The sequence below is a fragment of the Durotheca rogersii genome (genome assembly GCF_024521655.1).
Source record: "Durotheca rogersii strain YMJ 92031201 chromosome Unknown GGS23scaffold_56, whole genome shotgun sequence".
Classification (NCBI taxonomy): domain Eukaryota; kingdom Fungi; phylum Ascomycota; class Sordariomycetes; order Xylariales; family Xylariaceae; genus Durotheca; species Durotheca rogersii.
In genome coordinates, this window is record NW_026251287.1 from 107,005 (window position 1) to 120,201 (window position 13,197).

Genomic DNA, 13,197 nt, shown 5'->3' on the forward strand with positions numbered 1-13,197 from the left:
CCCCTTATTCTTTTTCCCGCACCTCTCTCGTTGGAGCTTGTAGCCGTCCCCCCTTAGCCCTAGCCGCACCACTCTATGCCGCGGGCTCTCTCTCTCTCTCTCTCTCTCTCTCCGCGGACCGCGGGCGCGTCACGCCTTCTCCACGCCGAGGGCCTCGAGGTACTGTGCGGCGACGTCGAGGAAGGCCTCGTCGAGGGTCTTGAGGGGGCGTCCGAGCAGGCGCTCGACGTCGGCGGAGTCGTAGGCGAGGGGCAGGGTGGTGGCGGCGGCGGCGGCGCGGGTGGGGGCGAAGACGCCGGCGGCGACGGCGCGGGGGAACGCGCGCGCGACGACGGCGAACAGGGCGCCGAAGTCGCACGGCGCCGCGAGGCCCAGGTCGGCGGGGACCGCGGCGCCGCCCGCCAGCGCCGCGCGCAGGTGCGTCTCGACGACGTCGTCGAGGTGCGCGTACGCGCCGGGCAGCGGCCGCGGCGCCGCCGCCCGTCACCAGCGCCAGCGCCACCCCGTTCGAGCTGTGCGGCGCGCACACGCCGCGCGCCAGCGCGTCGCGCCCCAGCACGAGCCCCGGCACCACGTGTGCGCGACGCCGAAGCGCGGCTGCCGCGCGCGCACGAACGCGTCCGTGTCGCGCAGCTCGGCCGCCTTGGCCGCGGCGTACGCCTCGTGCGCGTCGCGGAAGCGCAGGGGCGCCGGCGGCTCCGGCGGCGGCACGCGCGTCGCGGCCGAGAGCGTGACGCCGGGCGGCGGCGGCGGCTCCCCGGCGCCGATGTTTCCCGCGATGGACGACGTGACGACGACGCGCCGCACGCTCGGCGCCCGCAGCGCGGCGTCGAGCAGCCCCGCGGCCACGCGCACCGTCGGCTGGAAGATGTGCGCCGCGGGGTCGCCGCCCGGCGTCGGCCCCGGCGACCCGGCGCGGATGACGTGCGTCGCGCCCTGCAGCGCGGCGTCGAAGGCGCCCTCGGCGGCGGCGTCCGGGAGCACGACCGAGGCGAGCCGCGGGCCCGGCGCGAGCGCCCGCACCGCCGGGTGAGAGGACACGGCCCGGGCCTTTTCTTCGGTCCGAGCCATGTACCGCACGGTGTGGCCGCCCGCGAGAGCGGCGACGAGGATCGGGAAGCCGATGAAGCCGGTGACTCCGGTGATGAGGAATGTGGCCGTCATTGTGTAGTTTGTCTGGCAGAGGGGTGTCTTACGGTGCTGAGACAGGCCTCTACTTGAGGTGCCGGGTTTCTTAGCCTCTTATTTCGCGCTAAATCGCCTCCGTCCCATCGGCGAGATGATGCAAGGGTCGCCGCGAGATGGGCGTGGCGAAGGGATAGAGCGGCGTTTACAGGGAGAGTGATAGATTGTGGGGACAAAGAAGAGTCTTCCGTCGACCGTCTCCGCGGTAATAATAGCAGTGTTTGTAAATTCTGTCATAGCTACTGCAGGATCACGGATCCCTTCCAAACTCGTCAGAGAACCTGTTAGACGCACGACTTACGGCCCACGAATCCGGCGTGTTCAGCGATTGGTTTCCTTTTCAGTTGTTGTCGAGGGACCGGGTAACTATCTAGTTAACCGGCTAGGCTATGTTGATTGAGTTGGGCCTCGCTACTTTACCCGCCACTGCAGATACCCGGCGAGCCGACAAACACGGCGCATTAGCTAAGAGACTCGGGTGGACGAAACTTGTGCTTGATGCGAGTGTGACTTCACAAGGCCACTCGCTCGCTCTGAGAGTCCAGTCTATGGAGCTACACCATGCTGCACCTGTGCTGCTCCAGGTGAGGTTTAATTAGGCGACCAAGAAATACCACACTCTATCACGATCAAGTATTACTTCTATGACATCGAATTGTCCCGAACTCTGGAACAATGATGGGGTTGGTCAGCATCGAAGGGACTCGCAGCGGTGTAAATTGCTTAACTGCTTCGATAAGGAACTACCTAGCTACCTAAGCAGACAAGGGAGAGTGGGTGCCTGGATGAAAAGCGTGAGCGTTGCGTCAGCTCGGCTATATGGAGACGAGCTGCCCAAGTAACGAAGGTTGATCTCTAGTCGCGGTAGTGACTCGCTTTACCGAGGAGCGACAGGAGACACAACGGCTGCGTGATCAGGAACCGCTCATGTGTAACCCAGTGGCAGTCTCACAGATCAGTGCAATCTGTCGGCATATTTCATCCCCCGCTCCTGGTCGACGATATTAGTTGCTGTTTTCTAAAATAGAAAGGCCTTTGGGAAGCGAGTATTAATAATTACCGAGGAGCCAATAACGAAAAAAAACCTCTCGAAGCGTCGTATACGATGGAACAGGCCTAGCTCAGCATCATTACTATATACTTGCTGACTTTCGTCATTTCAACGGTAGAATAGTAATGTTGACGTGGAGATACTCAAGCTACCAGCTCTCTCTAGCGGCACCGACTTTGCCCCATGCCTCCAAAACACCCAGAACACACGGCTAATACGGATACAATATTACCGAGAGAAAACAAAACGGGCTGGCATGCTCAAGTAACACGTGCCAGGCAAATCAACCACAAAGGCGCCGGGGTCGACGGGCATTCCCGGCTAACAAGGAGGACAAGTGCCGCGGTGTTCTTTGTCCGAGATGAGATATCCCGGTGAAAGCAGCGCCGCGCAGCCTCGAGGGCTCAAAGAAAACCAAGTCTATTGTTCTGCAAGTCTCAGGCACTAAAATTAACGCGACGGGGCTCGGGCGATTTTCCCTTATAAATTTGCCTCCCGACCTTGCAAGATTGGCTAAGAAGGCGCCTGGGAGAAGATTCGAAAGAAAAAAAAGAAGAAAAGAGAAAAGCAGAAGAGAAACGGAATTTCACACCTGCAGCGGCCGCGACGTTCTAATCTAGAAGCTAATATGGCCCCCTACATCGCCTTGGATGGCGCGTCGGGCATGCGCGGAAACCCTTGTGGCCCCGGCCTGTCTGGCATCCTCCGCCCCTATTGTCGCGGAGGCGGTCTGGCGACAAGGGATGTCGGCCCCGCATCCCTGAGCTGGCCCCCGAGGGACGGCAGCCTCGCCCCGTGGATAGCAATCTTTGTCTGCATACCGGGCTTCATCGTTCTGCTGCTGTGGGCGATATGGGCGTGCACGAGCAGGAAGAAGAAGCGCAACCGCTGAACGGCGGGTATACCGCGCGTGCGTACGTTGGCGTGGAGGCACACTGCCGCGTGTGTATTGTGCCTAGAGGGCGGCGAAGGCGGCGCGAAGGTACATAGCGCTAATAGCATATATTACTTGATTTTGACTCACTGTTACGTAGGTTTAATATCGTGCCGCCAATTTCGTAGCCGAGCGGGACAAATGAGGCGTTCGTCGGCGTGGTTGGTTGATTGTTATCGCCTTTGCCTGGAATGGAGTGACGGTGCTAATACGATTTGGCATTATTGATGAACCCCTAGTCGATAATATGGCGACAGCAGGCGGTGCCTATCGAGAGGCGAACCCGTCTCATCGGCATCATCTCCTCTGGACGCCAGTATTGGATTGATGTGACACCGGAGACCCGGAGATGAGGATCTCCTGGTATTTGGCTAGAACAAAAGGAGAATCGATGTTCGATGGACTAATGAGCCGCATCTTAGACAAATTCCACGCCGCGACTGTGAATGGCCTGGTGATTCGCCTCTAACTTGCTGATCATTGATTATACCTGTGCCGTTAGACTGAGATCGGCTGAGACACTCGCGGACTTTCCCAGCCAACGCTGTCAGGGGCTCCGACGATCGAGGGATAACAGACAGATAGCGCGAGCAAGACCAGTACCAGCCGCGTCTGCTGGTACATCGTAGCTGGCGCGGTTCCTCCCTACAAATACCCCCTAATCCTGTCTCTGGCTGGAGGGCGAAGTCTGTTCTGCAGATTCGGCAATCTAGTCACTCTTTCGCAGCAGTCGTTCTTTTTCAACCACCACTCCAATCGTTCGCCCTAGTATCGTACTGCCGCTTTTCCGCCAAACCACACACACTCGATAACCTGCCAAAATGCAGCAGCGCGCTCTCATCGCCCTCATCGCCTTCCTCGCCGCCACGTCCACCGGCGCGCCCCTCAGCCCGACGCCTGGCGTCGGCGCGGTCGCCGGCCCTGTGGGCAAGGAGGTTGCAAAGGCTGGCAGTGGCGTGCCAAAGACAGTGAGCAAGGTGGTGAGCGGCGCCGTGGCGGGGCGGTCCGCGCAGGCGCCGGCCGCCCCGGGCGGGGGAGGCTTCGCGGCCGGCCAGGGCGCGCAGGGAGGCGGCGGCGGGGGCCAGGTGTCGGGCGGGCACGAGGGCGGCGCGCACTGGGACTGGGTGGCGGGGGCGGAGGAAGGGCACCACGGCCACCGCGAGGGCGCGCAGGCGGCGGAGGAGGGCCACCACGCGACCGAGACCGGCTTCCGCGGCCACCACGACGGCACCTTCGGCGCCGACAAGAGCGCCTCCAAGAACGGCGTCGCCCACAACTCGTCCGCCGGCACCAAGAGCGGCGACGCCGCCGGCCACACCCTCAGCGACAGCGCCCGCGCCAAGGCCGCCGCCGCCATGGAAGCTGACGCCGCCGGCCTCCACCGGGGCGCCGCCGCTCAGGACGCCGGCAGTGACTTCCGCGCCCACGGCCAGGGCTCTGGCGGTGGCCGCCAGGGCTCCCAGGCTCAGTCCCTCGGCGGCTTCCACCAGAACGCCCCTCCGGCGCAGCCCCAGGCACCGCCTCAGGCCCAGGCCCAGCCTAACGCTCACAGGGACCCTCTCTCCGCCCTCCTTGGTGGCGTCCGCGCTTGAAATACGAACCGTCCGCCTTCTGATCTGACCCCCTTCACGCCGCTCCCTGCACACGAACCTTGAGTTCTAGCGCCAAACCCGTCGTCCATAGCTTTTAGGCTTCCTATACCGCTCGAGGTAATTCGAAGTTTGGCAGTATCGGTCACTGGGTTTCGTGGTGGGAATTCCTCGGTTACTCTATCTTTAATTAGTCAACCTCATCGCTGTCTCCACCGCCGCGTCTCGGGCTCTTCTCATGGAGTCAATCGATTTTTCGTATTTATTATCGTCCTCGTCTAGTTTTCAGCCACTGCCGTCTTGTCTTTGCCCGTGACCCAGCGTCCATCGTGTCCTATGACATTAGCCACGTAGTACCTTATACCCAGAGCCTTTTGTTCCCCCCTCTGTCTCGCCGTCTGTCTATGCTCCGTGTAATGCCACCTACCTATTTGCTTGGCTTTTGCCCGATATGCTTTTGGCCGCAAGGTCCGCGACGTGTTTCTTGAACACCGAACCCAACGTATCCACCACGATGGATACATCAGGAGGCTCTGGTCCGCCTTGTTCGTCTTGCCTTGCCACACCCTCGTTCCAGGTATCCGAACGTGCAACTGCGCCGGTCTTCCCCAGGGCCTTATGTCCCTTGACATCCCTACCTTTTCTTGGGGGGCCCCTGGGTGTGTTTGGTGTAACGGTGGTAACATCGAGAAGATGGTGCCAACGTATTATGTAGACACCCGGCCCGCCCATGTTTCCGCCAGCCTTGCTGTTTTCAAGAGCGCCCGTCTTGTCAAGGATCTTCTGCGTTCGTGTTCGTGACATGGCCTCCAGGGCTGAGAGATATCCTGCGTGTGCATCGATGGCGGCCTTAACACGACTTTGCTTATCCTTCGGAACCTGATTGAAAAGCTTCTGAAGTTGTGCAGCTACCTTGATACCGTCTAATCCGTTGGCGTCCTTGCCCTCTGCGCATGTGGTACTGTTAGCTCCGGGCGTCTGCTCAAATGTCCTCAGGCTATTTCTAGCCCATTCGAGCCATGTTGTCCGTAACTCCGGACAACCTTCGGCGAAGTCGTGGAGGTAATCGTAGGCCAATTGACGATTCCGGTTTAGCAGATCAACATAGTCTTCAACGGAAGGCGGCACGATGCCGCTCTGTCCTTGGCCGAGTTCCCGCTTCTTGGGCTTACTGGTATCGATCAATTCGCTTAAGAAGTTCTGGACCGACACGAGATGTTTCCGAATATCCACATTCTTATGAATGGTTCTGATCATGGGCTCAAACACTGCTACCAGGTCTCGCACGATCGAGGTGATCAGGTCCGGGTTCTGGCGACAGAGAACTTCGGTTATTTGTTCTCTGTCTCTTATTGCGAGTTGAGCAGAGTAGTACTCTAGGCACTGGGTGTGTTGGGCCGCGGTTAGAGATTCTGCCAAGGCCGGATCCTTGGATTCTAAGATGGCGATGATTATCGACATCTGGCCCTTCTTACTCAACGCACGGATAAAGTTATGCTGTTCCCTAGAGGATTGCAGATGCTCGTTGATCGCGGCCAGGTGTTTTTTACTTGGTCGTTCACTGCTTCTCTCGATGCTGTCGACAGCTTTGCGGAAATCACCGGTATCCCACTCTAATACTAGAGATATTATCCTGCGTGTGGTTAGATTCGATTATCTGGGCTATGGACTGTCTGGCTATACGCACTTCTGCATCAAGTTCATACCGTCGGCCGCGTTCTGCGTCAGACCGAGCCAGTTTGATAAGGCCCCAACACTGATCTTGGCCAAAAACAGCCTGACCATGGCGTTGACCATGGTTCCCGCGTTGCCGATCCGGAGCGTCTGTCCTATCGCCGAATACGGGATTAAGGTGTGGACGCTGTCGAGTAGCTTCAGCAAATAGGGTCCTTCTGCCGACAGGACGAAAAGGTGATGGAGGAACGTAGCAACGTAGATGACAGCATGGTTTACGGCAGCCTCGACTGCCGGCGAGTGACCCTCGAGATTTGAGGTCTCCATGAATTGGTCAAACAGCTCGTCGATCAAGTTACCGTACACTAGGTGCTGGACCACGTCGTCCCAGGCTCTGGCGAGGTCCGATGCCACCTGCAAGTTGTACTTTCCCCGGAGGTCCGGGAGTTGATAGTCGTCAGGTAGGCGGACACCGCTCAGCAGGCCTCTCGTGACGCATTCGTGGATAGCCGACGCAGCCGAGACGAGCCTCTTCCTACTCCCCAATGTCCCCTTATCGTAACTCTCCGACAGTTCCGCCTCGCCGAATTTCCTCATGATGTTTCGGAATTTATCTGCCCAGAATTCGGGCGACAGGTCCCTGATACCGGGCATGGTGAGGACTAGCCTAGTGAGGAGAAGCTGCAGCAACGGCGAGGCTGACTTCTGGCCTCCGCTAGCCTCGCCATTGCGGCAACAAGCCTCGAACGGATAGCCGTAATGTTCGATGGCCTCAGGGTCCTTGAAGCTCTCCGCCTCAGCGTATGTCTCATGGTGGACAAGGATGTCCAGCAGAGCATCCAGCTGGACGGGTGAGAGAACGGCAGACGACATGTCGCAATGCACGATACGGGACTGCGAGCCGGGGACGTGCAAAGGAGGAGGCGTGTGAGATATTCATCTGGGCGTCCAGGGCGATGCACAGGCGTGTGGAGAGAATATATAAGAGGTATAGGCGAAAGGATGATCAAAGTCGGTGTAATATGGACAAGGGGAAAGCTGGTCTTCGAGAAGATAATGGAGTCTCAAAGTACCACCTGAAGTACTCGACACAATGCCAGTCAAGGCCAGGCACCTCCTGGAAATGATTGGGTCCCTGTGGCTGGTAGGTACCCTGTCTGCCGAATCCAGGTACCCAACATACGAAAGACGCGTCGAGTAGGTACCTAACATAGCTACATCAGTACATATCTTTCTGAGAGTTGTTCAATCGGCAGACTGACGTCACCTCCTTAAAGTACAAGTACGTAGGTACCACCTTACAATTTGTTGACCAGAACTGTGCACAATAACGAATGTCGCGTATACTTGCTACCTCGTCATATACCTAAGTGTGAGACGGTATATTCTATAATAACGATCAATCAAAGTACCCTAGGTAGGTACCTACCTCTAATACTCGTCCTGTCATGTACTTGAGGACACCTGTCTTATCATGCCGGTTGCTGGCATATAATAGCCTCAGCTGCGCGTATTATGCAGATCCGGAGGCTCTATGCGGCTAATGAGGGCCATCGATGGAGTGAGGCACAGCTGTGCGTTGTGGAGGGTTTACTCTCGTTGCTCCGCCGATAAGGAGCTGAACCTGACTTATTGATTAAAAAGGAGCAATTCTAGGTGCTAAAACAGCGATTGAACAGCTCTTAAATACAATTACGAATCAGCCAATCACAGTGCTCCTTTTGGGCCCCGGGATCCACACAGCCACATACCCGCTCCCTCCCCTATGACAAACGCTGCTGACCTTCATCTGCCCTTGCTGCATACCTACCAAACCACCAAACCGGGGTGGCCACCGTTTCGTCAGCCTCAAAATGACTCGTGAAGACAATGCCGCCCGGCCGTGACGACCCTGACCGTTCGTTCCCGGATATCTACAGGGGCATCCTGCCCGTCGTCCCGCCCGACGGCGCCATCGAGAACGCGTCGCGCAACAATGCCGCCACCGCCGCCTCCGCCGCCGGCGTGCGCGCCCTGAGCGCCCAGGCCATCGCCTTCTACTTCCGCGCGCCCGTCAAGGCCTTCTTCCGCACGCGCGTCGACTACCTCGCCTACGCCCGCGTCGTCCACCAGTCCCAGACCGAGCTGCTGGCCCGCGCCGCCGCGAGCGCCAGCGCCGGCTCCGCCCCGCGCTTCGGCTTCACGCTGCGCCAGGCCTGGATGTGGGCGCGCGGCACCACCCCGGGCCTGCTCGCCGCCGTCGTCCGGCAGCACGGCTGGGGCGTCATCCCGCAGCAGATTCTCCCGCCGCTCATGGCCAACGTCGGCGTCGGCGCCGTGCTCTACACCAGCTACCTGCAGACCCTCGCCCGGCTGCACGAGGAGAGCTCCAAATCCCCGCGCAGGGTGTTCCCCCCGCCCCCGCCGGCCGACACCTTCGCCGCCGGCTTCCTGGCCGGCAGCATCCAGAGCGTCGTCGCCGCCCCGCTCGACGCCATCCAGGCGCGGTTCGACCACCGCGACCTCATGGCCGGCAGCGGGGACGGGAAGCCGAGGAGCATGTGGTCCTTCTCGGCCGAGAAGCTGAGGGAGATCGGCCTGCGCGGCGTTTTCGCCGGCTGGGGCATGTCCTTCCTGAAGGACAGCTTCGGCTGCGCCGTCTTCTTCAGCACGTTCGAGTACGTCAAGGCGCAGAGCTTCTACCGCTTCATCACGTGGTACTACGGCGGGCTGCGGCCGGACGTCGTCGACGTGCTGGCGCAGAAGCGGCCGTCGGCGCGCCGAAGCGCCCCCGACGACGGCGGCAGCCACCCCGTCGTCATACGGCCGCACTACGCGATCGAGCCGATGTTCCTGCTGCTCGCCGGCATCACGGCGTCGTTCGCCCAGCAGGTGATCCTGCACCCGCTGACCCACGTCCAAGTCGAGCACTGGGACCACCTCGAGGACCTGGACGAGAAGGCGGCCAAGATGAGGATGTCGGCGGCCAAGAACCCGGACAAACCGAAAAAAAAATGGCGCATGCTCCGCGCTTACTACCACGCCTACCGAGAGACCTGGGCGCAGTGCACCGCAGAGGCCCAGGCGGAGGGCCGAGGCCTGGCCCGGTGGCTGTACCGCGGGTTTTGGCGGAACACCAGTAAGTGCTAACCGTCCTTTACCTTCCGTCAAGATTCCCCGTCGAGGTGCAAACTCGCATCACACTTGGCTTCGGGGAAGCGCAATAGCTGATGACAGCCTTCTCGTACAGTCCGGCAGGTGCCGAGCACCAGCGCTGGCTTGATCATCTTCGAATTGGTTCGGCGGAAATACGGCTCCGGCAACGAGCCGGTGCGTGTCGCGAAGGACGGTTACGAAATCCTGCTTGATTAGATATCGAATGAGGTTCCCGGGCTTTTGTTTTGGGGGTTTGTGTTCGGGGCGTTAGGTCTGCAACTGCTTTTATGAGCTAGAGAGGTCACCACTCGGTAAAAGACAGGAAGATCCCCTATTCGTCGCTACCATAGACTATTATATACGCAAGTACAAGTTAGACTTAGATGATCTCTTCTCTTTTCACTTCCTCGCTCCTTTTCTTCCTTCTCTCGGTCTCTGTTTTGCTTTATTGCCTGCACTCCGGATGAAGGGCTCCAGCGGAAGAACTTGCTTCTCCGGCGTGACGCCGCCGTAAAGCTGCTCCCACCTATACTCCCAGGCCTGGGGAATCAGCCAGGCGTATTCGGGGTCGCGCAGCCACAGGCGCAGGAGATGACGGCTTAGGCGGAATGAGCGTCAGCCCCCCTCCAGACCAGACATGACATGGCCAAGCTACCGGGCAGCAATCTCTTAAAGGGGGCGGAGGGGGTGTCAACAGGTAGCAGGGATAACTCACGTCTTCTCAGGCGTGTCGGTGAACCCGTCGCGGGCGTGCAAGAGGGCGAGGTTGTTGATGTATTGGATGTCTCCTTTCCGGAAGCCGGTGTTGACGCAGAAGCGCTCGCTGAGGAAGTGGAGGGCGTCGAGGGCCTCGGCCTGCGCCTCGGTGATGGGCGGGATCGTGGGCCGCCGCGGCAGCGCGCCGAACCCGACGAAGTAGCGCCGCCCGTACTGCAGCTCGATGCGCTCCGGCGCCGTCGTCGTCGCCGGTAGGTGGTGCAGTAGTGGCCGCTCGATGTACTGCTTCTTTGTCTCCTTGAACCTGTGCGTGTATGCAGGGGGGCATGGCAGGGTGCGTTAGATATGTCGAGCTGTCGCACACACACACAGAGAGAGAGAGATGGTGGGAGATGCCGGCAATCGCTTTGAGGGGGGGCCAACGAGTCTTCCATGGCCCAGTTGTGGGAGAGCGTATGCACGAGGTCGGGGCGGGTGGCGGCGATCTCGTTATAGACGCGCCAGGTGCTGGCGAGCTTGCTAGCGCCGGCGGCGGCCGAGGTCTCGAGGGCGAAGAGGGCGAGGATGTCGCCGGAGTCGGTGTGGAAGACCTGCTTGTCGGCGGTGTAGGCGGGGCTGCCGACGGCGGCGGCGGCGGGGCCGCTGAGGTTCTTGATGTGGCCCAGCACGACGTCGGCCGCGACGCCGCCGTGCTTGTTGTCCTGGCGGCCGCGCTGGGGCGCTACCTGCGCCGACAGCCCCACGTAGATGGCTACGTTCTCGGCGCGCGTGCGCGCGTCTACGCGTATACCGCGCACTACGAAGAACCCGTGCCCGCCGTGCAGCTCCGCCGACAGCCGCCGCAGCTCCGCGCCCAGCGTGGGCAGCGGGAAGGTCACCGCGCTGATGTGCCCCAGCGCCAGGCCCAGGCCTGCCGCCCTTCCCCGTTAGCCGGTCGATCTGGCCCGGTGCAAAGGGCCTGTGGCCATCCCACCTTGGAAGTACTCGAGGGCGCGGTCGATTTCCGCGAGCTGCTCGTCACTAAGGACGTACGTCCAGTCGTACGTGTCCCCGACCGTCTCCCCCTCCCAGACCATGGCGCCCGTCAGCTGTGCCGGGTAGCCTTCGGGCAGCGTCTTAGGCAGGTTCCCTTCCTTCAGCCGGCGCGCGGCCCGGGCCTGCCACTTGTCGTAGTCCGGGACGTAGGCGATGTCGGGCTGGCCCGGAGGCGCCGAGGCCGTCGGCGTGACGGAGGTGACAGCGCCTGGCATGGCTCCCTGAGACTCCAATGTCTTGTCTCAGGACGTAATTACATGGCAAGCCTTCCGGTCCTGCTTGGGTTTCTGGTTAGTCTTGAGTCCTGGTCTGTGTTCCTGATTCCCAAAGCCGGTTCCTGTTCAATCCTTGACACACCACCTAAGCTATCAAGAGAATGGCCCGAAATTGCGAACCCGCAGAGTGGAAAATATGTATTCTCATTTCACAATGCCCGATGATTCAGTTTCTTGTCTTCCTACCGCTTATCTTGTTGCTCCCATGGATGACGTACATGTACTCCGAATTGCCATACCGGTAGAATAGTTATGACACTCACTAGTTAGATAGACCACGAAATAAATTTGCCAGCTTCGGTGTCGTTGCGATATATTGTCCCGAATGTTTCCTCAAGAGCCCCGCATCACTGACACGGATGGCTCCATATCGATTCTCTCGTCGCTCCGTTACCTCCAACATTAATTCCCCACAAGCCGCCCCGATCCCGGGTCAAGGGCACTGTGGACCGCGGATTAGCGTACTGGGTCTACTCCGGCTCGATACTAGACGGGGGACGCGATCGTTGCCCGCGACCTCTTCTCGCGTGTGATGAGGAGCTTGGACTTTGAGATCTCCTTGTATATCCCGTAGAGTGGATGCATAGCGAAGCCGACGACGCCTGCGCACCGTTAGCATCAACGCCGTAAACTCGAGTTTGGGGGGGGGGGGGGGGGCGCTCTCACCTGCGGGCATCTTGAAGGCGATGCTCCCGACGCCTTTCGCGAACCCCTTGAGGAAGCCGTGGACGCCTTCCTGCTTCGCGCCCTTGTACGGCAGCACCACCCAGTCGGCCAGGCCGTCGCGGAACCCGTACCAAATGGCCTAGGCGGGAACCAGATCAGAAACGAAAACCCACAGCAATACGAAGACAAGGGGGAGGGGGAGAGGGAGGAGGGTACCGACGTCGGAGCCGGCCGCGCACGCGGACCGGAAGCCCTCGATCTCGGGCCACGGGCGGACCGTGTCGTCGCCGTACAGGACCGGGACGTGGTGCAGCACCATGACGAGGCCGTGGCCGGCCACCAGGTTGACCTTCAACGCGGCCGAGGCCAGCAGGGCGGCCGCCTTCGCGATGTCCACGAGCCCCGTCACCAGGGGGTGGCTCGGCGCTGTGCTCCCCCGCTTCGCGTAGCGGGCGAGGTCCGCGTCGATGCTCTGCTCCCAGTACGGCGGGGGAGCCGGCTCCGTCGCGGCCGCCGGGCAGGTGACCGCTGTGGCTATCGCCTTTGCGTCGAAGATCGTTGTTCTGCTGGCAGCCGTCTCCTCGACACTTGTGGTGGACGGGAGGTCGGAGTCTCGCTGGTCCACGACGGGGGGCAGCGGAGTCGCGACAGGCGGTCGCGCGTCCAAGTTGGTCTGCATTTTGCCGGCTTCTGTTTTTGTCTTCGTATCCCTCTGCGAGAAGTTCGTCTCGCTCGCCCGTGTCGATTCAGCGGATGGTAAGTAGGTAGGTATAATTTTTGCCGGGTGTCAGACTGCCCGCGGCCGCGCAGGCCGGGCAGCTCAGTAGATGTACCTACCCGAGCATGGCGACCTCGTCGGATGACAGCGCGCCCAGCGCTCGCGGTGCGCAGATAACAATGCGATGCGACGCGCGTCACGCCCTTATTAGTTGGCCG

At 60.5% G+C, this 13,197-nt stretch overlaps 6 protein-coding genes across 6 annotated transcripts; 2 read left to right on the forward strand and 4 right to left on the reverse strand.

The window, feature by feature from the left end:
- Positions 1–59: 59 nt before the first annotated feature.
- Positions 60–1,473, reverse strand: GGS23DRAFT_619009 (putative cinnamoyl-CoA reductase). Its single transcript, XM_051520980.1, has 3 exons — positions 572–1,473; positions 452–512; positions 60–423 (listed from the first exon to the last, which is right to left on the reverse strand). The coding sequence occupies exons 1-3, from the start codon at positions 1,162–1,164 to the stop codon at positions 130–132; spliced, it is 948 nt and encodes a 315-aa protein (XP_051367198.1). The 5' UTR covers positions 1,165–1,473; the 3' UTR covers positions 60–129.
- A 2,141-nt stretch (positions 1,474–3,614) lies between these two features.
- GGS23DRAFT_446476 (uncharacterized protein) lies at positions 3,615–4,972 on the forward strand. The gene has a single exon (XM_051513984.1). The coding sequence runs from the start codon at positions 3,992–3,994 to the stop codon at positions 4,760–4,762; it is 771 nt and encodes a 256-aa protein (XP_051367199.1). The 5' UTR covers positions 3,615–3,991; the 3' UTR covers positions 4,763–4,972.
- GGS23DRAFT_446475 (PX-associated-domain-containing protein) lies at positions 4,973–7,567 on the reverse strand. The gene is made up of 2 exons (XM_051513983.1): positions 6,447–7,567; positions 4,973–6,392 (listed from the first exon to the last, which is right to left on the reverse strand). Exons 1-2 carry the CDS (start codon positions 7,304–7,306, stop codon positions 5,183–5,185), a joined length of 2,070 nt encoding a protein of 689 aa, XP_051367200.1. The 5' UTR covers positions 7,307–7,567; the 3' UTR covers positions 4,973–5,182.
- A 580-nt stretch (positions 7,568–8,147) lies between these two features.
- On the forward strand, positions 8,148–10,192 carry GGS23DRAFT_446610 (mitochondrial carrier). The gene is made up of 2 exons (XM_051513986.1): positions 8,148–9,551; positions 9,663–10,192. The coding sequence occupies exons 1-2, from the start codon at positions 8,303–8,305 to the stop codon at positions 9,782–9,784; spliced, it is 1,371 nt and encodes a 456-aa protein (XP_051367201.1). The 5' UTR covers positions 8,148–8,302; the 3' UTR covers positions 9,785–10,192.
- GGS23DRAFT_608213 (Clavaminate synthase-like protein) lies at positions 9,968–11,535 on the reverse strand (the record flags this gene model as incomplete). The annotated part of the gene is made up of 4 exons (XM_051520171.1): positions 9,968–10,166; positions 10,284–10,589; positions 10,709–11,195; positions 11,259–11,535. 4 exons carry the CDS (start codon positions 11,533–11,535, stop codon positions 9,968–9,970), a joined length of 1,269 nt encoding a protein of 422 aa, XP_051367202.1.
- A 328-nt stretch (positions 11,536–11,863) lies between these two features.
- GGS23DRAFT_446533 (uncharacterized protein) lies at positions 11,864–13,057 on the reverse strand. The gene is made up of 3 exons (XM_051513985.1): positions 12,482–13,057; positions 12,262–12,400; positions 11,864–12,197 (listed from the first exon to the last, which is right to left on the reverse strand). Exons 1-3 carry the CDS (start codon positions 12,938–12,940, stop codon positions 12,082–12,084), a joined length of 714 nt encoding a protein of 237 aa, XP_051367203.1. The 5' UTR covers positions 12,941–13,057; the 3' UTR covers positions 11,864–12,081.
- Positions 13,058–13,197: the final 140 nt, after the last annotated feature.